At 46.3% G+C, this 24,397-nt stretch overlaps 1 protein-coding gene across 3 annotated transcripts; it reads left to right on the top strand.

The window, feature by feature from the left end:
• Window positions 1–497: 497 nt before the first annotated feature.
• Window positions 498–24,132, top strand: LOC120955019 (protein wings apart-like). 3 transcript variants are annotated; one of them, XM_049610819.1, is made up of 9 exons: window positions 498–1,179; window positions 3,591–3,794; window positions 4,406–5,010; window positions 9,861–10,924; window positions 16,029–19,572; window positions 19,655–19,910; window positions 21,990–22,066; window positions 22,162–22,352; window positions 22,452–24,132. In XM_049610819.1, the coding sequence occupies exons 3-9, from the start codon at window positions 4,854–4,856 to the stop codon at window positions 22,620–22,622; spliced, it is 5,460 nt and encodes a 1,819-aa protein (XP_049466776.1). In that variant the 5' UTR covers window positions 498–1,179; window positions 3,591–3,794; window positions 4,406–4,853; the 3' UTR covers window positions 22,623–24,132. The 3 variants fall into 3 exon arrangements, with proteins under 3 accessions (XP_049466776.1, XP_040231424.2, XP_040231405.2); XM_040375490.2 differs by lacking the exon at window positions 3,591–3,794 and having other exon boundaries at window positions 498–1,181; XM_040375471.2 differs by lacking the exon at window positions 3,591–3,794 and having other exon boundaries at window positions 498–1,738.
• Window positions 24,133–24,397: the final 265 nt, after the last annotated feature.

The following is a 24,397-nucleotide window of genomic DNA, read 5'->3' as shown; positions in this document are numbered from 1 at the left end:
AAATGATTCCACCGTACGACGAAATCGCACGCCCGACGCTACCAGTCTAAAAACAATTCTCACTTTTTAAAATTTTTACATGCCCGATGGAGGTCTGCCACGGGCCTAAAGCAATAAACAGTTAGCATTTAATGGTTAAATTTGCAAAAGAGCTCGATATTTCAGATGAGAACGTTCTTTTGTACAGCGCAGATTCGATTTTACCTTCTGCACCAAAACGGCCCCCGTTGATGTCAAAATCGGCAGCCAAACGTCATTTTTGGCGGCGATTTCGATTGACGTCCGGCTAACCGCGTATTTTGAAAGCAAACTGTATGTTCCGTTTATAATGCGTACTGCGAAATTCGGAGCAAGCGGGAGACCCGTTTTTCATAGTATGCGTGAGGTAGAATTCTTTCTCTCTCTCTCTCTTTTTAGCTTACAGAACGAGAGAGAGATGAAAGAGAGAGACAGATAGAGAGAGAGAGAGAGAGAGAGGGAGAGAGAGAGAGAGAGAGAGAGATAAAGTGTGAGCGAGAGCGAAAGATATCTTTTCTGCGAACATAAAATACGTCGCAGAACTTGCGAAACTGAAGCACGATTGCGCTGAGGTGAGTGAAGCATTTCCACCGCGCCTTTCTCAAGCAAACGCCGTCGGCGAAGAATTTAAAACTTGTAATTGAAAAACCTCGTGAGGCTTCCATTCCCGCAAGCCCGGAAGTCGATTTTAACTGTGCATTGCGTGTCCTGCTCTCACAACCACTCACACATACACACACACACACACACACACACGCAGAGTTGTATTTTTAGTTCTACTAGGCAGGGTGGGAGCGAAAGAAAACACGCTGTAAGAGCAAGAACGCAATTGCCCCCCTAGGTACACGCACTGAACGTTCGGTTTCGGCAGCATTAAAGCCATAAGAAAGAGAGAAAAGGATTGAAAAAAAAACTCATATTCGCGCTCTCTCCCTCTTTCACACACACGCACACTTGCGCAGATGGGCTCGCGCACACACAGGGAAGCACTGCCGACAGTTCGCTTATTAGCCCCATACGCGCGTGAAGCGTACAGAGCGGGTCTGCCGTGGTTTTAATGTTTTTGTTCGCCCTGCCCGCACGCACGGAAACGCACGGAAAGAACGCAATCGCAACGCAGCCCGAAGTCTAGGCGCAAAGCGGAAAACAAAGTGTAAAAAGGTGTGTGTGTGTTTTTTTTGTGAGGGCACCGGGGCCCGCTAGTAGTGTATTTGAAATTTTGCGCAAAACAATTCGCCCGCAAACGCAAGCAGAGGAAGCTAGTGATACGCAAGAAACAGAAACGGATTCGCGCAGCACGGCGTCGCGCCAAACGTGCGAGAGTGAAGAGAACCCCCTTTCCCCTTCCTTTCCGTCGGTCAGTTGTGCGTTTCGGTGTGTTGTTTTTGTATTCTTTCTATATCGACCCCCCCCCCCCCTCCCCACTCGTCGCTTTTTGTTGTTGTTGTACGATTCTCGTGAACAGTGAAAGAAGATTTTCAAAATCCGTCTCAAGCGTGATATTGAAAGCATACATTTTCGACGACAGTTTCTGTGACGACGGCGGCGGCGGCTGCGGCGGTGGCAGCGGCGTTCCAGCCTCCTTTCCGAGCGCGTTCGCCACCCTTCTCCTCCTCCTTTCTGCGGAGGAGTTAACTCAGCGAGCTTGTTCGTGCGTGCGCGCGCGCTTGTGTGTGTGTGTGTGTGTGAGTGAGAAGGAGGTTTCAGTGAGAGGAAAAAGGTAAATTTAGAAGCAAACACCCCCTATCCGCCTCCCTCTTTCCCTTCCCGCTCACATCCACCTTTTCGTTGCGCTTTCGTGCTGCGAGGCTGAGCCTGAGAAACAGGAAAACCCGAAAACTCGTTTTCTGCCTAAAAAAAGCATGATTTTATTATACCCCCCCCCCCCGTCCCCCCCCCCCCCCCGTCCCTTGGTTCATCATTCATCCCGTTCCCCTTTGCATTCTCGGCTGACGTTTTCTATGTGGCCATCCCCTCCTGGCCTCGGGCCCCCACCTTCGTGCTGAACTCTTATCATCCTTTTGCGCCCTTTGCGGGAAGGTAAAAAACAGCCCGTCAGCCCCACAAACAACCATAACCAGTGCAACGCCAAGTGCCCTTAACACGTGTATGTGTGTGTATGTGCGTGAAAGTGTAATTTTTGGGGAAAATTTGTCCCAAAAAAAAAAAACAAAAAGGACGACCCTCCTCCAGACACGAAGCTGTGTGGTCCACGGTGTGCGGCCATGTTTTGTTGTTGTTGTTTTTTTTTTGTTTTTGGCCTTTGTTACTCAGCACAGTCTCACACGGTAGCTCTTGGTTTTAGTTTTGTTTTTTTTTTTCCTCCGTCGTCTCGTGAATGACTCTGAACCCCCCCCCCCCCTGCACGGACGACCAGGGGTCCGGAGGGATGCCGATTGGAGTGGCGGGGAAGGTGCGTCGATTCGCTCGCCCGATGCAAGTGGAATGCGCCTTTCCTTTTTGGTGTGCGTGTACGCAACTGCGAACGCTTGGTGTTGCCGTCCCTTCGTTCCCTTTCGTTTCTTTTTGTTATCGTTACATTAAAATATTAAAAGTATTAAATCACCTTTCGGTGTAAGGGTTCGTCTGTCCAACCGTAATGTACTAGGCTGCTCTATACGTACAACGTAAAATTAATTGCATTTCTTTTTTGTGTCGGTTTAGTATTGATGAATAATTGAAACGTCATACCATTTCGCTCTCTCTCTCTCTCTCTCTCTCTCTCTCTCTCTCTCTCTCTCTCGCCCTCTCTTTTGCTCTCTGTAAATGCAGTCCGACAACGCGTCTGTCAAATATACGCACACATACACGCACCTTTTTACATTCCATCTACGTGAACCCCTTTTCTGCCTCTCTCTCTCTCTCTTGCTCGCTGTTTCGTCAAATTGTGTGCAATTTTTGGATCTACTTTTTGTAACAACAACAACAACAACAACAACAACAACAAACGCTCTATGTTGCCCACACTCCTCCTCCCCCTCGCACCATGAGTCAACAGTCGCGCAATCCAATTCAGCCGATGCCGCTGTTGTTGGTATTGTTTTATTTTGTGTTTTTTTTTGTTGTTGTTGCTGCTTATTCTTGCTTCTTCTTCTTCTGGCTGGTCAACACTCCTCAATGACCACACACACACACACACTCCTGTGTGTGCGCCGGGTGAAACAGAGCTAGAAAGAGAGAAAGGTGTGTGTGTGTGTGCGAGAACAATTCTAATTGCTGCACTTCATTCCCTTTTTGGGATTCACTTCTTTTTGTTGTTGTTGTTTTTTTGCTATTTTAAAAATCAAAAAACAAAAAAAGAGCTTGACAGTTGTGTAAAGTGGAAAAAATATAGATTTATAGAAAGAAGTGATTATCGTTTTGTCTCGAAAAACACTTCTCAAACGGGGGACGGCTTCTCTCGCTGGTTCGCTGTAGCGTTCTCTTGCTCTCCCTTCACTTTCTCACATGCGTTCACACACTCTTTCTCTCTCTCTCTCTTTCTCTCCTGCTCTTTGTGTGTGTGTGTGCTTGTGTTGTCGTCGCTAGATGGGAGAAGATTTTTGACAGTTTGATTTCGTTCCGACCGACAGCAGGCAGCAGCAGCAGCATCGAAAGCAGCAGCAGCAGCATCATTACCAACATCATCACACCGTCATCATCTTCATCTTTCTTCATTTTTGCTGTGTGCATGTGTGGGTGTGTGTAGTTTTTATTTTTCGGTGACCAGAGCCAGCCACTGTACAGTGTTTTGCATTGTCCTCTTTTCCGAGCGATTTGCGGCATTTGCTCGCGGTGTAAGTGTACTTGCTTGAATGAAACCAAAAAATTAAAAAAAAATTATAACCGGTCGAGGGAGGGAGCCCGTGGCGCCGTCCGCAAGAAAAAGTGAAGCTATTTCCGGAACGGCACGGTGAAATGCTGCACACATGTATGTGTGTGTGTGTGTGTGTGTGTGTTTTTGTGTGGATGCGTTTTGGAGAAGCTGGCTGTGGCTCCACTTGGTGACAGGCGCTCGGACGCCACAATTGCTTCAGGCCACCACCAAACATTTTGATCCGAAAACAGCAAAAAAAAAAAACCGCTCACCGTGTCCCGCCACTCGCCTGCGCCTTCCCCGTCGTGTTTCGAGCAATCAAACTCCAAGCTGCATGCCAATCAATGCACACACATACACACCCCGTGTCGCCATCAACCGCTGATCCGGCCCCGTGCTAGAAGAAGTCTTCAATCAACCCGCCGGCGCGTGCAATCCAGGCGAGGAAGCGTGGGAGCGAGTGGTGCATCCTTTAGTGAAGAAGAAGCGGAAGAACAAGAAATCCCGGAATTGACCGTGTTGCCTCAACACCACCCCTTGTCCCGCCATTGTGTCTTACGTTTTGCTGCGTTTTTTTGTTTCCCGTTTTAGGTTCCGGCGGGGCTGAAGAGGGAAAGACCTCCCCCCCCCAGCTCGATGGTGGAAAAGTTAGTAGCAGCAGCACACGAAGGTGTAGCGGTGTAGCAGTGCCAGTGAAGTGAAAAACAACAACAGCAACAAAAAAGCAAACAAAAACAAAGAAGCAGCGGCAATGCGAAGGAGGTCCCAGCAAACTGTTGAGAGCAGGCAACGCTGTGACCGAAAAACAACAAACACTACTGTGAGGGGCAAGGCGATGACCACCGCTGTCCTTGCCGTCGGTAATGGCGTTAGGGGTTAAGGGGGACCCTCAGTAAAAAAAATCCTTCCACCCCAAAACCACCTACCGCCCCCCTTTATAGGGCAGACAACCGCAACGCGGCGCGGATTCATACCACACGCAGTGACCGAGCGAGCGAGCGAGCGTACGTTTACATACAGACTTTTACACAATTTTGCCATGTCGAAGTGGAACAAGCCGCAGGGCGTCGTGGTCCCACTGGAATCGCTGCTGAAGGAGCGGCGGAAGGAGAACTGCCCGGCGCCGAGACGGTCGGCCGGGCTGGTTGGCCGCTGGGGCATCACCAGCTTTACCTCGATACGTAGCCGAAGCTATGGTAAGGATATGATGGAATCGCCTCGCTAGCAGAAACTAGCAAAGCATGCGGTTGTAGTGTGTAAAAGGTGTTGTTTACACTTTTTTTTCTTTGCTGAGAGTGGAACATTTAGACATTGAAACACTAGAATTTCTGTGGTCTTCAATTGGAAAAATATTTTTCCGTCTTTGCCACTTATTTGTCGCCGTTGGGAGTTGTAAGTTAGATAGAAACGGGAACGATCGAAGCGATAATTTAAAAGCTACATTAACCATGGCTATGGCTGTTTATTTTTTAACCAGTGCGTCATATACAGTGAGCGAAATTAAAATAGCATTACCATGTTTTTTTTAAACAATATTTCTAGATTTGCCTTTCCGAATAGGATTTTTTTTAGTTCAGAATGTTAAAATAACCTGGTTTACACCTTTTAAGCACATTACTTTATTACATTTTGGCAGAAATATTCCTCAAAACAGGTACGAAATATGAATAGTACCACCGCGTTAAACAGCTTTATGTTTTTTTCTCGAGATTTCGTATAAGTTATGGTTTAGTTTTGATTAATAATCATCAGAAAAGAATGTGTTACTCAAAACGAGCAAATATCTATATCATTTTTTTATTAAAATACCAGGAGACTGATCGCAACATCTGGCGTATGAAAATAAGGTTGAATGCAAAAGTTAATATGGTAAAGTTATATTAAGACCTTGAAGATGGATCAAAAATCGTTTTAAACAGATAATTGAGTCAGCAGGATAGTGAAAAACGTCAACAACTACAGCTTTTCATATAAAACTCGGAGCAAAAACAAGGTTTCAGCGACAGATAGGTGAAGAATCAATACAACAGCTGTGTATCAGTTAACAATAGCTTATCAAAATCGTGCATGATTACCATTTTCATTGTTAAAAATAGTGGTATAACAAACTGTATGATACAATTGCATATATACCAACGTAAGCGATTCTTGATGAGGTTTGTAGAGTTTTCCAAGTCACTTTCGGATGCAAACATTGCTATCCATCGCGAGCAAAATGTTATTCCACACCAATCTGATATTTCATTTCCTTCAACATATTTTTTTAATTATTACAGCATGATTTTCAACACGTCTCAAGCTGGATTGAGTTTGACGGTTCTTTGTTATGTGTTGAAAATCATGTGTTGAAACTGAAATTTCAATTTGAAGCTGTTGAGCTTCAGCTGTTGCTTGCTGCTTGCTGCAGCTTGCTGAGCAGCTGTTGAAAAACAACTTGGATGCGGCGAAGAACAATGTTTACACTCGAAACTGACTTGGAAAACCCTGTAATAATCTGTACTTGGTTTTCCAAGTCGCTTTCATATGTGCACATCATTATTCACCGCCTCCATGATGTTTTTCAACAGCTGTCAAATGGTGTATTTCTTCTTCTTTTTGGCTCAACAACCGTTGTTGGTCAAGGCCTGCCTGTACCATTTGTGGGGTTGGCTTTCAATGACTTTTGGATTACCCCCCATAGCAGGATAGTCAGTCCTACGTATGGCGGCACGTGTTTGGGGCTTGAACCCATGGCGGGCATGTTGTTAAGTCGTACGAGTTTACAACTGTACCATGAGACCGGCAAATGAGACCGGTGTATTTGCATCAAAATAAAATTTCAGTTCCTACACATGATTTTCAACACACCACAAGGAACTGGAAGATCTTGAGACGCGTTGAAAATCGTTATGGAAGAACTGAAAAATGTTCGTGATGCAAATAGAACATTTGACAGCTGTTGAAAAACACCTCGCAAGCAATGAAAATGTTGTTGAAATGACTCGGAAATCCTTGCAATTTCATCAATATGATTTTCAACACCTCAACGGTCTGATGCCATCGTTTTTTCACCGGAGTTTTGAAGCCGCATCTCATCATCCGTTAACCGTTGCTCCGTTAAGTGTTGAAAATCATACTGAAGAAATTTAAAATTATTATGATGTAAATCAAATATCAGAGTGATTTGGAATAACTTCTTGCACGCGGTGAAAAACAATGTTTACATTCGAAGGTAGTTTGGAAACCCGTGTAAGTCGTATTAATTTTTCGGAAAGTATGAACGTTGAAATTAAGCTCAAACTTGAATACCATGTTGGATTATTATGATTACCACTGATGCGGATAAACGTAAACACCAATTTTACGTTGAACCTGAACTCTTACAGTAACGTTCATGGCGATTCACTTATTAGCAGGGAAGCTTTGTCAATTAAAAATGTTGCTACCGGACGAGATCTAATTTCATAAAATGTCGGAAAATGAACCAAAATACTTGAAATTATCTTGATGAAACAGTTTGACACACAAATAGACCTGTAAACAGTTTTAAAGTGTGAACAAGTCATTACAAGCATGGATTGGATTACTTAAGGCTGGATTTTTGACAATCTTATTGCAGTGATCAAGTGATCAGCATGCTATCCAGCTCCGACACCAGATAAAAAATTATTTGGTTACCCTGTTTGTGAGCATTTGGAACAGATCGAGTATCACTCAACGAAATATATATTTTTGCCTATAAGTTAGCGATTCATTGAACTAATTTGTATCAATGGTATGTGTTTCTTTGCTAGAATGTTCCTAGAACCATTTTTTTTTTCAAATGTCCAATTGGTCCTATTTTTATTACGCACTTGTATCCCGTCAATATATTCAAGTTGTAAAACAAATATTAAAGCTGCACTATTAACAATATATTAAAGCTGTGCTTGAAAGTTAAAACAGGTTAATTTAACATTCTAAACTAGAAAAATCATTGCCGGAAATGCAAATCCACAATTATTGCAACAAAAAAACTTGGTGGTACTATTTTAATTTCGCGTAGTGTATAAAGCCATGAGGATACAAAAATCATAAATAAGTCTGCTATCGGGGTTGTGAGGCACATTTTTTAACAACCAAAATTAACATCAAATTAACACGAGGTGCAGAAGATGTTATCGGGACATGTTAGTAAAGCGTGTTTAGCATTAAAGCGGAATTTTAGAACAAGCTAGACCTTCACTATAACAAGCTGGGAATATGCTAAGATGCAAAGAAGTTCAACAACCCGCAGAATGATCATGTCAACATTATTTAGTTAACAAAATTAGATGTTTTGTGTAGATACAAGAATTGTCCAATCTAACAGAAATGGCTTTTTGGTTAAAATTTGAAAATTGTAAAAATGGCAAACATATCCTAATTGATTCGCACCAGGGTCAAAGAGTATCAATTATGGCTATAGCATGTCATCCTTATGACGTTTATTTTGTTTTGGGTTGCCAGCGTTTCGCAATGAGCCATGAATCGTGTATGCTACACCAAAAAACTCTTTTTCCATTGTGGCTTTTACCCACAACAAGCAATAATCGGTTAACGGAACATAATTAAGTGTGTGAAAAACATAAAATACGTTAAAATAATCATTTTAGATCACTATCGCAGAGCTAATCCTTGTAGAATGCTGCTAATGTGCAAATTTGCTATAATATCGATAACACACATTGAAACACTGGTTTGAACACGCTCGGCAAACCTTCTTATCAGTTGAAAACTGTATGCCGTCTACTGTTTCCGCGCGATGCGCAAAGTAGTGCAGATCACAAAGGTCTATGTTAAGAAGCTGGTTTAAATGACGAAGCGTAGCTATTATTCAAGCATTAATGAAATTTTTAAACATTCTGGTAGGGATGTGTTCAATTTTAAACGATCGGGGAAGAACAATTTTAATTTTTTTTTTTCGTATGCCATCATTTCTTCGTTATTTTGTTTAAATTGGTTCTAATTTGTAACATTTTGTTCATCACTCATGCTTAACATGGATATCAATTCGTTTCGATTGCGAAAATAACAACGAAATTCCCGATTTGGTCGCTTGTAAACTTTGCACTGCGACTAAAATGACCAAAAGTTTTAACCAATGCGTCCATAACATGCTGTGACATTGATAGACATACGAAAAAATAAAACGCACTTTTTATAGGAATTTTGCGAAATTTTACCGTGAAGTCATTGGCTCCAAAATGATAAATTTTAGATAAAATCAGGGTTCGATGTTTAAAAATATCTAAAACTCTTACAGTGCTGCTCGTAGCACAATGGTAAGAGATGTCAAACATCTAGACTACACATTTTAAAAAGGGTGGTATATTATGTAAGTGGAAGTGGCCAGGACGGAGTTACTGAAGCACAAAGGTTTTATAATGTTCATATTTGTTTAAACAAAGTCTATTCGTAGCTTCAGAAAGCAAATCATCTGGTTTAGAGCTAAAATATTGTTCGTTCTAGCCGTAATAGGTGCTGCTATATCCATAATTGATGCACTTACTCTAATTGCTGATGTCATCGGAATGCATTAACCTCGTAACTCGCAGGAAAATTGTATTTATTTATTTTTTGGGCTCCATTCCTTGCTGTAATCTTCTCGAACACTAGCGTCCCTTGTGTTGATCGTAATTAAAATAAAGATCAAGCGAGGTCGCACTAATTAGCTTTATTTCATTTTCAATCTCAATTCACGTCAAGCCTGGAAGTTTAGCTCGATTGCTTCCAGGAAGTTGCATTTTGTTTTTAAAGTAAAGTTCAGCATTCAAAAAAAATCGATCGAAACGGACGGGTCAACGCACCAAATCAAATCTCAAAGACGATTGCAAAATGCGCTCACAAGATTGGCACGTGAGCCAATATGATAAGGAATTAGGGAAACATGTTGATTGCAAGAACCTACACACTTGCTCTAGTATGTTTACCACGATGCATGCTTTGGATGAAGCAAAATTAGTCAAAACTGTTGCGCCAAGTATACAATTAAAAGATTAATTAAATGCTGTACTAATGGTTCCCTTCGTTTGCTTTTGCGCTACAGTTGCGGAGTACAATAACGTGGATCTGAAGGATGCGACCGGGCTGGACCTCGGCACCGGCGAATCGCCGGACAGCGTCGTCAACAATCTGCTCGGCTCGAACAACAGCGAGCCGGCCCGGCCGCGCAAGTTCTTCAAAAGCCGCAACACCATACCGCCGCCGCCGCCACCGCCCCCGACCGACCATCTCGGCCATCACTCGCCGTACGGGGCGAACGCGGCGGGCGGTGGGTACGGTGCGGCCGGCCCATCCGATCTGTGGGGCAACCGGGCAAACGTGACGACGACATCGCCCCAGCAGCAACAGTTCTATCAACCGCTGCCGGCGGCCGCCGCGACCCCGCAGTTCTCGCCCACCGGGCCCCAGTCGGCGAACGTGGGGCAGCACACCGGTGACGCCGGTCTCGGTTACGCCATGCAGCAGCAGCAGCAGCAGCAGCTACTGCACACGCTACCCGTTACGAAGGAGAAAAAACCGGGCCGGAAAAAGAAATCGCTCGAACCGGCGGATGGTGGTGGTGCGGTTGGGCGTAGTAAGCCAGCCGCCAGCGCCAAACCGCCCAAAAAGGAGAAGGAGAAGAAGGAGAAGCGTCCGAAGAAGGCGAAAAAAGAACCGGCAGCGCCCGGAGCCGGCGACCAGGAGCAGAAGCAGCAGCAGCAGCAGCAGGAGCAACCGAAACGCAACTCGTCCCGCATACGGAACCGGGTGGTGAACTACAACGAGGACGAGGATAGCAACGATTACGGCCGGACGGTAGCGGGGCGGTCGACCGGCAATCATCAGCCGACCCTCGGTACGCCCGAGTACGGCAGCCTGGGACCGCCGGCCACCGACCCATCCTTTGCCGGTGTGCTCGAACAGCAGCAGCTCCATCAGGATGCCCACGTGACGACGGCGACGTACCAACCGATGGCACAGCGGCCCGTGTCCTCCTCTTCTTCCCCGGCCGGCGGCTACCATTCCGGTGGGGAGGGACGGTACGGGGTTAAGCCGAGCACAACGACGGTGACAACGCCGCTGCCATCGCCCGGCGAGCATCGGCCTATCCTGCTGCGCATCTCCAAGGTAAAAAAAAATATAATAATTTCGTAATGGCTGTAAATTGTATTGTAAAAATTATTGCTGCAACGTTGTATGGCTTCTTTTTTCACACAGTCCGTTTGTGCGTTACTTCAACTTTATTTGTTCAGTTGATTTTTGGAGCTTTCCCTTTCTGTAGAAGGAAAATGGTTTAACATACTCACGTACAAACAAACAAATAGCTTCACGGGTAGAACAAGGCGGTTCCGTTACAGACATAGTATTGTGCCGCCGTACCTGAATGTAAGGTACATATGGTTTGCCATCATTTCGTTCTTATGCTTTGCAGGGTTTGTTGGTAAGGTGTGTTGTGCACACTTTCTTGCGATTTTTTGGGCGATTTTTGCGATGAAAATTTGTTACAGTGTGTTTAACTATGCTCCAGCATTAAATTTTCTGGGGTTTCAAATTAGTTTCTCTATTTATAAAAATCGCAAACTGTTTAGATCGGCGGCTGTTTTGGCTCGCAGTTGTTGGGGATCATTTTGACGTTCCCTGAACGTTTAAATTTTTGTTTGATATGAAAAAAACAAACTAAAAATATCATTTTCTCCAGCTTAAGAGCATTCATGCTTGAGTTTTGTCTTTAAATAGCAAGTATATTAATTTTGATCAAATTAGCACAAACACAATAATACAAAAACAACAAAAATGAGTTGTTCATTAAAATCTTTATCGACTTTTTAGGGCCGCATTTAATCCACGAGCCGCAGTTTTAGATCTGTTCGATCGGTTGGAACATAATAAAATAGTACTGCAATGTTCTAATCCTGTAGAAATTTGTCGTGGATAAACCTATCGGTCCACTAAGGTTAGAAAAGAACAACTAAAGTTAGAAAAGACCTTCACCGACGGGTTACTTCAATATGAATGCGATTCGGTTACTTGCCTTTTTGAGGCATTACTGTTTCCGAACAGCAAACCTATCGCAGAGCTCTTAAGTTGATATTCACTTCTTCAATATTTTGAAAAGCATACATGAATCCCTGGAGAAATATAAATCTTCATGGATTCGTGAATCTTATAGTTTGTCCTGAAGTTTGTCCGTTTGCCACCTAAATGAACCACATTACAATTAGACTCGGGTATATGAAAATGTTGTGGCAGCAGATACAGTTCCGCAGCAATACGTTCAGACTATTTTTATTTTTTATAAGAATTGTGAACGTATATTTGCTCTTGAAGATGACTTAAAAAACAAGTTTATTTTATATGGTTCTAATTTGTATTTGATGTGCCAATGGGCCCAAAAATAATCCTGCAGCAACACAATATCAAACAAATCGGTTTGTTTCTCTTGCAATGCAATTGTTGTCGCAACTTGAGTATGACAGCTCTTTAATACTAGTGTTGGGTTTCATGAATTTTTCAAACATAATTTCATATGAACCTTTAGCCACGAGAGATTCGAATCGCGAATCGAATCACCAAAGATTCCAAAATCATATAGATTCATAAATCTCTAAAGATTCACGAATCACTAAGTATTCATGAATATTGAAAGAGTCTTGAATCATCAAAGATTCATAAACCTATAAGATTCACGAATCTATTTAGATTCATAAATCTCCAGGGATTCATACATCTTTAGAGATGTATGCTTTTCAAAATATTGAATTTGCGCGACCCCGTAGTACAGTGGTTTATTCGCACGACAGTAGGCGAATCCCTTGGGATTGATGAATCCCTAGAGATTCGCGATTTTTTGGAGCTATATGAATCTTGTGAGATTTAGATTCATTCATCATTTAAAAGATTCATTAAGACTCATGAATCAGAATCAGATTTACCAAACACTAGTTCCTCAGATTCCCGAATAATGTTTCCGAGCTACATTCACAGAGGCTTAAAGTCATGTATTAAAATAATTGAAAAAAAATCAAACAATTGTACCTCCGATGCCACCAATTTTCATCACGAGCACACGAACCCTGCCCTATCTCGATTTCTCCTTTCGCCTACTGACGTGAAGTGTGCGAGTCAATATCTAACCCACACGCACCACCACACACACACACGCGCGCGCGCACATGACGTGTAGATATGGGGATGGCCACGGGTGTTAGAGCGCGCGCACACACGGAAAACCCGCCCGTGTCGCTGTGTGCGTCCGCTTTAGCCGGGCCCTACAGCTGTAGACAGTGCGGCATACAGGCGGTTGCGGTGCGGCTGTGTGCGTGTGTTTGAAAACTGTAACGTACCATTCGTCCGTCGAGTAGCAGCAGCAGGAGGCCGTACGGTGCATTCATATTTGTTCGCTCCGCGCGTCGAGCCACAGTTACACGCGCGCGCGCTCGTTCGCACGAACAGCCGTAGTTAAAGGGTTTCGAAGTTTTCGCGTTCACCCGGTGCCTCCCACAAGTGCCTTTTACATTCCCCCCTCATCCCCAATACCTTCGATCCCCCCTCCCCCCTCCTCACTAACCCCATTTGTAGAAGTGTCGTGCCAAAGAGAAAAAAGCACCGTGCCCGTGCGACGTAAACTGTGTGTTGCCTTGCTCAGCAGCATTATTTTGCCCGCGCTTTTCCACTAAAGAGCTGGGTGTCGTTTTTTATATTATCATTGTCCGGCGGTTGCCTACAGTTGTGGCTTTTCTGCTATCAAACGCACACGGCGTGTGCTGCACACATGCCGATGACTGGTAAGTTGCTGTGGGTGAAATTTTCCTTCATTCGCTTCGCGCGGCGGACCCACTGCTGCAGCAAAGTGGAACAACACGACGGGCGATACACAACAAACAAAAGGGGGAAACATGACCCACATGACACTCTGTGTGCGCTGCTATGTATGTGTGTATGTTTGTGCCTGCATGTGCATCCTACAGATTGTGTGTGTGTGTCGAGCCCTTCGTTCCGCCGACATCTATTGGCACTTTCGCGCGCGCGCGTGTGTTAAAGATGGCGGCGGTGGCAGAGTGGCGCGGGTAACCCGGCAGACGGCAGCAGCAGCCGGTCGCATTTCTTTCCGGCCCTCTATCGCTTTCGGCAGGGGTCGGCAAATGGTTCCAGAAGTCGAACGAAATGAATTGCCAAAGCCATGTTTTTAGAGTTTTTTCGTGAAGATTTTTTAAATAAACTATTTTTATTAGGGTAAATCTACTAGTTTTTGGCAGGGTAACTAAACACGTGAAATTATGTAAAAAGCGGTAAAAAATGTCTCACAATTTTTATGTGAAAATATCGACATTTACTACGATATTTCTTCTATCAAATGCGATAAATTCACGATTAATGCAATAAGTTAATAGAAAAGTACTTATTTGTGAGTCAGTCAGTGCCGTACGCTATAACTGTCAAGCTGTCACTTTTCTTCCATGGTTGCTTTGTTTGTACCGTATTGCTTCGAATTAGGAATTTCGACACTGAAGACATTTTTGGCATTTTATATTTCCTTACTAATTCAACCTAATACCTAAGTTAACTGAAACAAACATTCTTACTTTGATAAAACATAAAAGATTTGACATACATTTACTTAAAACATTGCAAAAATGCATAAATTAACAACGATATTTTGATTCATTTTCCGCACATTTTCAACTTCATGCTTCATATTACGGACGTTTTGATTTAAATTCCATACAGCCACAAAATTTCGACAATAATCTTGGCTTTGGCACACACACTACAACTTTTTTTTGTTTTTAACGTATTTAAAGTACGAACACCCAATTCTGAGTGTCAGTGTCCTCCTGGAATGGTAAAGACGACGGTCTTATTGAAATTGGTATTATCACTGTCGAAACACATATTTTTATGCAATTAATCACAATTTACTCCGGTTGTCCGGAATTAAAAACAAGATAAAAAATCTCGCTTTTTATTCCGGACAGTATGAAATACGTGTTTTAGTGAACTTCAGGGCACAATATGTAAAAACACTGCTGTTATCACGTTGATAAATACTTCTGTAATGAATTCCGATGTACTTCAATGAATCCGGATAAGATTTATAAGAATTTTAGACGAAATTATACTGGCGTCGGTTATTAGCAAAACTACTAAGAATGCTTCCGGTGGTGAACTGACCGACAGAAAATATTTATTTACCGTGTCATCAGGGCCTATACATTTTTAATTTATTCTAGTACATCATGTCAAACATCTAAAATTAAAATGCAGCGTGTTCAGGGACTGGTTATAAAGATATCCAATAAAAACATGCCGAATGTCCGGAATTTGAATCATAACTGTACATCAAATCAAAAAGGCAGTGTAAACGGGCAGCACGATGACCAAAATGAGCAACATAAAGTTAATATTTAAAGTGCTTTTTACACCAATCTTAGGAAAGCAAGAGCGTTAAACTCTTATAAACATAATTTACTACCTATAAACATTAATTGATAAAAACAATTCTGATTCATATTCGCGTTACCGTAAATAGGAACAAACTGCCAAAAATAGGAGCAAAACCAATATTTGCATTTTTACGAATAAGTTTAAAAAAATGGATTTGAAATGGCAATTAATAAATAGCGTAACATATTACGATAGTTTATCATCGAAAATAACATCAATTTCATGAAAAAAAAATAAAAAAACGTAGGTGAATAAGTAGTTATTGTAAAACTGCTGCACTAGCCTGCGGAAATCTGGTACAGTTACCCAGCTTATTTTGTTTTGACGTTCTAGCAGGCGAACGTTGATGACCCCTGGACTTGTAGGGCGACAGTATTGTATATTGTGTGTGTGTCAAATAGGCTTTACACGTCTACCCATACACGCACGCAAAAAGTGTGCGCGCGCCAGCACCCTCCCGCCCGCTGCGGAGCCGCACTATTGTTCGAGCAATCTTTGTGACGTCACACAGCAGCAGCAGCAGCAGCAGCAGCAGGAGCATGCCTTGTAAACAAGGGAGTTTGGCAGATCATTATTTTGTTGCCCTTTTTGCGCGTCTCAAGAGAGATGGGAAGGTGGAGCAGTAGGCGCCGTTGAGAGTTTTTTTTCCTTTTTTTTAATGTTTTCACCTTCCGACAAGTGTGCTTGTTCGTTTGTTAAGCGCATGATTAAGTAGGAATTTATTAAAAAAAATGAAAAAAAAGGAACAATTAGCTGATTCCGCTTTTTTCCGTCACTTTCCGCGCAGGGTACGTCGATGCTGATCAGTACCGACAGTGAAGAGGTTTCGACGAACAACAGTACGCCGCCGACGCCGGCCCCACAGCATCACTACGGCCATCATCACCATCACCAGCCGCTCGAGGCGCAGCAGCAGCAGGAGCAGCAGCCAGAGGAGGAGGACGACGAGGAGGAAGAGGAGGACTTTGATGGAGATTTGCCACCGCGCACGCTGCTAGCCGAAGCGACGGGACCAACGACGACGACGACGACCGTCCACGACAGCTCGGTCGACTATTTCAAGCAGCAGCAGCAGCAGCAACCGTTCTACAATCAACCGATCGAACCATTTCCGCACAACACCGCAACACCCCCGGCACCGTGCGGTGAGCTCGGAGCAGCAGGCGGGGCAGCTGGCGGATCGGGCGAAGCGGCCGTGGTCGCACCGGCACCGGCCAAATCGGAGCTGAAGATAAAGATATCGCTCGGCGGCAAGCCGCTGATCAGCAGCACGACCAGCGGCGCAGGGGGGACCGCTGCACCCGGCTCGACCACACCGGGCAGCGGCAGCGGGGCGGCAGGGCCGACCACGACCGGCAAGGGCAGCAAGAGCAGCAGCAGCAAGTACAACTTCAAGAAGCGTGCGATCGAGCGGGAAAAGGCCCGGGTATCGTCCAAGCGCAGCAAGGTAGAGCTTTCGGACGGCGAGCAGCAGCAGCAGCAGCAGCAGCAACATCCACTGTCCGTGTCGTCCTCGACCGCGGCGAAACCGGCAGCGGCGGTGCTGCCCCGGCCGAGCTTCCCGCTGCCCGGCACCGACACGTACGAGGTGTTCCGCACCCTCTCCTCCCTGTCCGGCGGGGACGACTTCGACTCCCAGAGCTCGATACTGGGCAGCGCGTCGTCGGACAACAACACGCCGAAGCATACGCTCGCGCCGGGCGAAGACTGCCAGATCATCCACAGCCGCGGCTCGAGCGACTGCGGCAGCGACCTGGAACTGTCCCAGAACAGCTCGACGGCGGCCGCCCCACCCTCGGACGTCTACTCGGAGAGTGAAAACACGCAGGACAACAACAGTCACCCGCAGCCGGGCGGTTTGCTTCGCGGGGGAACCGTTGCGCTCGCGGCAGCCTGCACCACCACGACATCGGTTGCCGCTTGCTCCTCCGAGACCGTGCCGCCGTCGTCGGTTGAGTTGCTGCCGGCCGCAGCAGCAGCAGCCCCCGAGCGGGTGGAGGTGCTGAAGCTGAACCTGAAGAATGTTGTCCCTGCCGGTGCACGCGTCACACGAAACAAGATGAAGCACAGCAATCCGGCGGACGACCAGCAGGGCGCGGAGGGCGCGGAGGGAACTGGGGCGAAGCAGCCGCTACTGTTGCGCGTCGGTGGTCGATCCGGCCGCACGAACCGTGCCGCAGCGAGCAACAATAACAACAACAACAATGTGGTGGTGCGCGGTACCAGCACGGTGAGCGAAAAACGCACCCGAAAGCAGACGGACACAATGCAGGCGGAGCAGCCGCGGGACGAGGCGACAGTGGGCGAGCCGATGCCGCCGCATCGGTCACCATCCGCCGTCGGCACGGGGGGCGAAGCGGCTGTGGCCCCGGAAGCACCGGCGGTGGCACCGAAGCCGAGCGTGACGCGCCAGTACAGCCGCCGGAAGAAGAACGTGGTGCCGCCCGACTATCTTGGCGAACCGTCTGCACCTGCCGGGCCGGAGAGTACCAGCGGTGGTGGTGGTGGTGAGCAGCGACATAATGGCGACGCACTCGGGACAGAACAGCAGCAGCAGTCGACGTCGAGCAGTGCGGCAACGCCAACGTCGACAGTGGCGCCGTCCGCCGCCGCGGCGCCTGCCCAGGAGCCGACCGTACCGCCGGCCCCAATGCGGCTGGTGCTGCAGAAGAAGGGCACCATTTTCAAGAGCCGCCCGCTGGTCGGCTCGAGCGACGGGGCGACCGACACCAAGAAGCGGCACGTGTACAAACACAAATGGGACCACGGGAACGGGCTGCTGGATCAGGACGGCAAGGCGGGCGGGGATGCACCCGGTGGCGGTGGTAGTGCGGGCGCGAGCGGTGGTGTTGGGGGTGGGGCGGCCGGCGTCGGCGTGTCGGACGGCGGCCTGCTGGCCAACCACCACCATGCGTACGCGACGGACGGTGCCTTCGACGATGATGTGGACGGCGATGGGCACGAGGCCGCTGGTGGACTGGTCGGAGCTGGAGCCGGTGGGGGCGGTGGAGGTGGTGGTGGTGGCAGCGGTGGCGGCGGAGGTGGATCGTCCGGCCCGAGCCAGCTCGACTTTGATGGAGCGTTCTTCGACGGCGATGCGCCACCGTCCGCCATGCCGTCCCGCTCGAAGCGCATGAAAACGTTCGGTGCGGGCGGTAGTGCGGGCGGCGTGCAGTCCGGTGGGCTGCAGGGTACCGGTGGTGGTGCTGAGGCTCGGGGAGCGGGCAGCATGCCGTCGTACTATCAGTACGGACGGGCGCAGCACGCAGCCGGCGACGCGTACGATGGTGCGGCGGGCGCATTCGACGATGACGAAACGGACGGGGGCGACGACGAGTACGGTGGTGGTGGCGGTGGTGCGAAGATGCGGTGCGACCGGCAGACGAAACCGTTCTACACGATCGTGCGCAACGTGAAGAACTCGCACCAGATGCAGGAGATCGGCGAGTTCCAGGAGATGGACGACGACGTCGACTACATACTGAGCGCCCTGCACCCGGACAACCCGATCTCGACCCGGTGCCTGTCGGCGCTGCAGCTCGCGACCAAGTGCATGAAGCCGGCGTTCAAGATGCACGTGCGGGCGCACGGCGTCGTGACGCGGTTCTTCCGCGCGCTGTCGGACGCCCACCAGGACCCGAGCCTGGGACTGTGCACCGCCGCCATCATGTACGTGTTCTCGCAGGACAAGCTGAACATGGATCTCGATCGCGATTCGCTAGCGCTGATGCTTAACCTGCTCGACACGGACCACCGGCTGTCGGAGGGTGGCACCGCCGCCCAGCAGCAGCTGCAGAAGAACCGGCAGCGGGTGAAGGAGCTGTGCGAGGAGATCAAGGGCGCCGGCAAGGGCGGCGGCGGCGGCAAGCACATCGATACGGACCGCGTGACGGCCGGGTCGCTCGCGATGGAGTCGCTGCTGTCGCTCACGTCCCAGCGGGCGGGCGAGTGGTTCAAGGACGAGCTGCGCAACCTGGGAGGCATCGAGCACCTGATCAAGACGGTGGCGGAGTGCTACGAGCAGGTGCCGGACCGGGCCGCCGACTGGCACGAGCCGGACGTGGCGAAGCTGCGCAAGATCGAGCGCTGCCTGCGGGTGCTCAACAACGTCAGCCTGTTTAACTGCGCGAACCAAACGTTCCTGCTCGAGCACCGGGCCGGGCTGCTGGTGCAGATACTGGTCCGGCTGTACCGGCAGGTCGACCGGGACCTGCCGCACTACCCGACGGACGACGCGACGCCCAAGGAGAGCATCGGCGTGCTGCTGCGCGACCTGCTCCAGCCGATGCTGCACATGCTCATCACGCTGACGCACTCGTTCGACGATCAAGGTGAGCGAGAAAGATGATTTTGCTATGGCTTTCCGGGGTGTTTTTTTTTGTTTCTTTACTCAAATGGTTCCCCCACCTACAGCTCGCGGTGCCCATCTGGTCGGGAAGCAACCGGACGTGATCAACAACACGATGAATCTGCTGCTGCGCATCGCCAACTACGTGCCGCAGCGGTGCGTGTTCGATCTGCACCTGCTAGCGCTGACGCTGCTGCTTCATCTCGCCCGCCCCAGCCAGCACAACCGGCAGCAGGTGCTGCGCTACGTCGACAAGGAGACGAACCGGGACGGCTTCAAGGCGCTGGTCGCGTACTTCGACCAGCAGGAGGAGAAGGCCAGGTGGGTGGTTCAAGTGTTTTTTACTCCATTTTTTAGAGGTTTAAATGGGATTACTTCTTTACATTTGGGACGCTTTATCGAATCGAAAGACAGCACTTGATAATTATTGATTTGTTTAGAGCGACATCTCTTATTACGAGTAATATCTCACATAACGAGCAATGCGTGAAGTCAAGATCACGATCGGTTAACATTGGCCACTTATTTAATTTTGAAAATCACTCAAGCAAATGAGAATTTCGACACTAACAATCGTTTAATATAAAATTAATTTATTTTGCCAGGAGAAGAAACTGACGAGTGCTGCTTGTTTTTGTTGTTGTTGGAATGGAATGGAAAAACCCATCAATGATAAAGATTGAAATAACTTCAATGCATTTATAGAAATCCTTTAAACACAATCCAGCTGAAGAATATTTACTGCCCACACACATTTTAATTGTGATGAAACTGGCTTCCTTTGGAATTGTGTTCTCTTATGTCCGCAAGAACCACCCGGGCGATGTTGTCGCTCTGCACGCATATCACGCGTACCAAACAATAGAATTTGTTCACTTTGGGAATTATTAAAGAAAATACTAAAATAATTGATCACTTTTTCAACCAAATGCCTAAATAATTATGCCAAAGATATAGTGAATAGTGTTGGGTAATTTTGATTCAGATTCGTGATTCTGAATGAATCTTTGAAATGATTCAATGAATCTGAACATCGTTTGCAAAGATTCACGAATCTCCAAAACGTCATGAATCTCGGAACACTCATGAATTTCGAAAGACTCATGAATTTCAAAAGATTCATAAATCGCAAAAGATTCATATATCTCGAAAGACTCACGAATCTCTAGGGATTCATACATCTCCAAAGATTCATAGAGCTTGAGCTTCTCATTATTCTTCTTCTTGACGTAACAACCTACATGGTCATGGAAGCCTATACAGGCTTTTGGGACTTTTTGGCATGTACGACGCAGCCGGATAGTTTGTTTTGCTACTGGAAGACGGTCCATGCGAGGCTTGATTCCACGACATGTTGTTTGGTGGGATCGCGCAAATGCAATATTTTGAAAATCTTACATCTCTAAATATTCATGAAACCCTGGAGATATATGAATGTTAAAGGATTTATGAATCTTATAGATTCATGTACCTTTCGAGATTCATGAATCCTTGGAGATTCATGAATTCTTGGAGATTCATGAATTCTTGGAGATTCATGAAATTTTAGAGATTTATTAATCTTTGAAGAGTCGATTCGAGATTCGAATCACCCATCACTGATGATTCATATGAGTGAATCTAAACTAAAGATTCATGAAACCCAACACTAATAGTGAACTGTAAACATCTTCCCAAATATTAATATTATTAAGACTTTTTTTCAAATGCATACTATGGAACCAATTACTTCTACGGTCGGCTGTTTGGCCCCAATCCGGTCTAATTTTTCACCGAATAGTAATTAAAGTCGTGATGGTCAGCCATATCATGTTCCATCCACAAGCGCTTATAGTAACCTGCAGGAACAATATATCCGCTACACAGCGGGGGCATAAAACATAATTTGTCTGTGTTTTTAGTATTTTTTGAAGGTGAAGTTTCTCAAACGTGAAATGACGAGGTTCGTCGCTTGTTGGCCAATTCCCATATGGGACCCAGTTCTCCGCCTTTCTGACCGATTTGCTTGCTTTTTAATTCATGGAGAATAAATTGCTAATGTGCCATGGTACAATCGTCAATTCGCACGACTCAATAACATTCCCGCCATGGGTTCAAGCCTCATTTGGACCGACGCCCTCGTAGCAAGAACTGTCTATTCGGCTGCGTGGTACTGAATAAAGTCTTGAAAGCCTATATAGATAGGCATGTCCGTGTAGCACAATACGCAAAATAGAAGAAGAAGATACTTGAATTGCGTCAAATAGTGGCCTCTTCGGGTTTTTTTCTCCACATTTTCTCCATTTATCTCTCACTTCGATTTACTATTGTATTTATTTATTTAATTATTGAATTAATTACATATATATTTATTTCTATATTTAATAAAATGTCTGTTTCCTTCGTTTTCCCTTCCCTTAGTCATGCGGAGGAGAAAACAAACGCAATACTAGACACGCCTTCCGAAGCGGCCGGTGTTGAGGATGCGGAAACGAAGCGTAAGTTTCGGCGGCCAGTTAGAGCCCACGTTCCAAATTTTCCCCTTCCTCCTTGACTAATGTTTATTCCGCTTTCCATCCCACCGGTGCTGCAGTGATACAAAAGGCGGAGCACCATATGGAGCACACGTACATGGGCAGCCACGTGTGCATGCTGATCTGCCAGCTGGTAATGGACGAGCCCGGGCTGGAACAGATCGCCCGGGCGTATCTGAAGAACGGCAACTTCAAGCGCATGGTGGCGGCACTCAGCCGGTACTACGAGTTCCTGAACCTCACGACGAACGTACGTACGCGCGCCTGCGGGGCACCGAGTGCTGTAGGAGGGCGCGGCTCTACATCAATAACGCGTGTTTGTTTGTTTGTTTTTCCCCTTTTTTTGCAGGCGGACGCAGAAAGTACGGCCCACAAGCGCCAAACGAAGGAAGCGATCGACTATCTCGGCCAGCTCGATGGCTGTGAGTCGGCCGGTGCGGCACGCGCGAGTAGCGGCCCCGGCGGCAGCAGCAGCGGCTCCGGTAACTCCGACCCCAAAGCAGCTGCATTTTGTCAGTAGTAGTGGCAGGGTCGACGAGGGTGAGGAGACCACAATCGGTCGGTTTGTTTGGTGTACTGACCAGACACAACACATACACACATAAGTGCCGCATGTAATGTACTGTAATGTACTGCTCGGTTTTAAACATGCCTGCACAGCCTGAGTTTCGGTAGGACTGATGAGAGAGACAGAGAGATGTCTGTGGGTGTGTGTGTTGATTTTATTCTTTTAGCTGTTCCATTTTTAGTCATCAAAACGATTTTTTTAAATTCCTCGCGTAAGGATAGCCTTACTAAAATGGTGTTTTATACCAGGACGATTAACCATATCCGTTATTAAATTGGGTCTTTCAACTGTTCCTTCATCACAGGGGAAACGTTTACAAAATGTTTTTTTCTCAAATTTATTGACTGTTTCAGTTACATCAAATTTGACTGATCGTTCTTGAATGTCACTTTTAATTGCTTTTTTCCTGCTCCCGCTGCACGTGATTGGTAGGGAGCATTACTTAACCGCTGGAGTTCAAGGAAATTTGATATTTTAATTAAAACAAAAAAACCTGCACACAAAATTCAAATCTGTTGCCTAATTCCATGTTCAGTTCCAATTGGAAAAAAACGCACACAACTACAGCTCACAATATCAGAGAAAACAAATTTACCCTACTTCAAGGAACCAAATTATTTATTAAAATAAACAAAAACAAAGGACAGAAGGTTACGTCGAAGAAAATTTTATAAAATCAACACACACACACACACTCAAGCACGAAAAGTGGACGAAAAAGGATGAACAAAAGAAGCGATTATCTAAAATACGCATGATGGACGGCCAAGTGCGATTGCAGGCGGAAGGGGGGGGGGGGGGGGGGAGCAGCATGTACCATATGTTGATTTCAAACTGACATTGTACATATGTAGATCGTTAAGGTATCCTTGTTTAGGTTATATTAACAGTACAGAAAACTCGTTCAAGGTGGCGTGGTACGAGAGGTACCGCCGGAGGGATCGCCAGATATCGAAGTGAGTTAGAAACACGATGTCTGTACGAGCGGCGGGCAGGGAAAAATATGTCGCCGTTAATAGGTGTGGTTGTGTGCACTGTATACATACAATGGTGATGTGGTTGAACAGTAGTGTAAAAAAAAGAAAGAATCGTAAACACACAAATTAAACAATCACAAGTGTTGTGTGTGTGATGGGTCTGTTTTTGTTAGTATGTGTGTGTGTGTGTGTGTGTGTGTGTGTGGGTTAAAAGCTACTTGTAATCCTTGTAATCTAGTTTGTACCGTCAGGTGGAGAAGAAACAGGGCAACTAAGGGGGGAGATGCAAGTGTAAAAGAATATGGAAAAATATGAAACGATGGGTCCGACTGAACACAACACGTTTGATGATTTAAAAAAAAGATGCAATGACACACACAGTCCCAGCGTACATAAAGGAAACAAAGCACGGAGACTGGCGGGAAATGTGTTGGACCCCCATTGATGTACATTTAGAGTAAGTCGCGTAACGTTTTTTTTTTTTAATATATACTATAGAAAGAATCAATTAGACGTATAAAAGAACAGAGAAGAAATAGAGCGACACACACACACGCCTGACTTATAAAGTATAAGAGGTGGCAAGGTAGGGAAGGAGGAGGAAGAAAAACAGTTAAAATTTGTTGCGATCTCTTTGTTTTTGAGGCATGTGCTCGTGCGTAAACACACACACACACGCGCGCGCGTTGAAGATGGTACGGGGACGACAAAATCCCCTTGTGGTTTCCGTGTATCGGGAGGAAGGAAGTA

The sequence above is a fragment of the Anopheles coluzzii genome, chromosome X (assembly GCF_943734685.1).
Source record: "Anopheles coluzzii chromosome X, AcolN3, whole genome shotgun sequence".
In the NCBI taxonomy this organism is placed as follows: domain Eukaryota; kingdom Metazoa; phylum Arthropoda; class Insecta; order Diptera; family Culicidae; genus Anopheles; species Anopheles coluzzii.
This window is presented reverse-complemented; position numbering and strand designations above follow the sequence as displayed.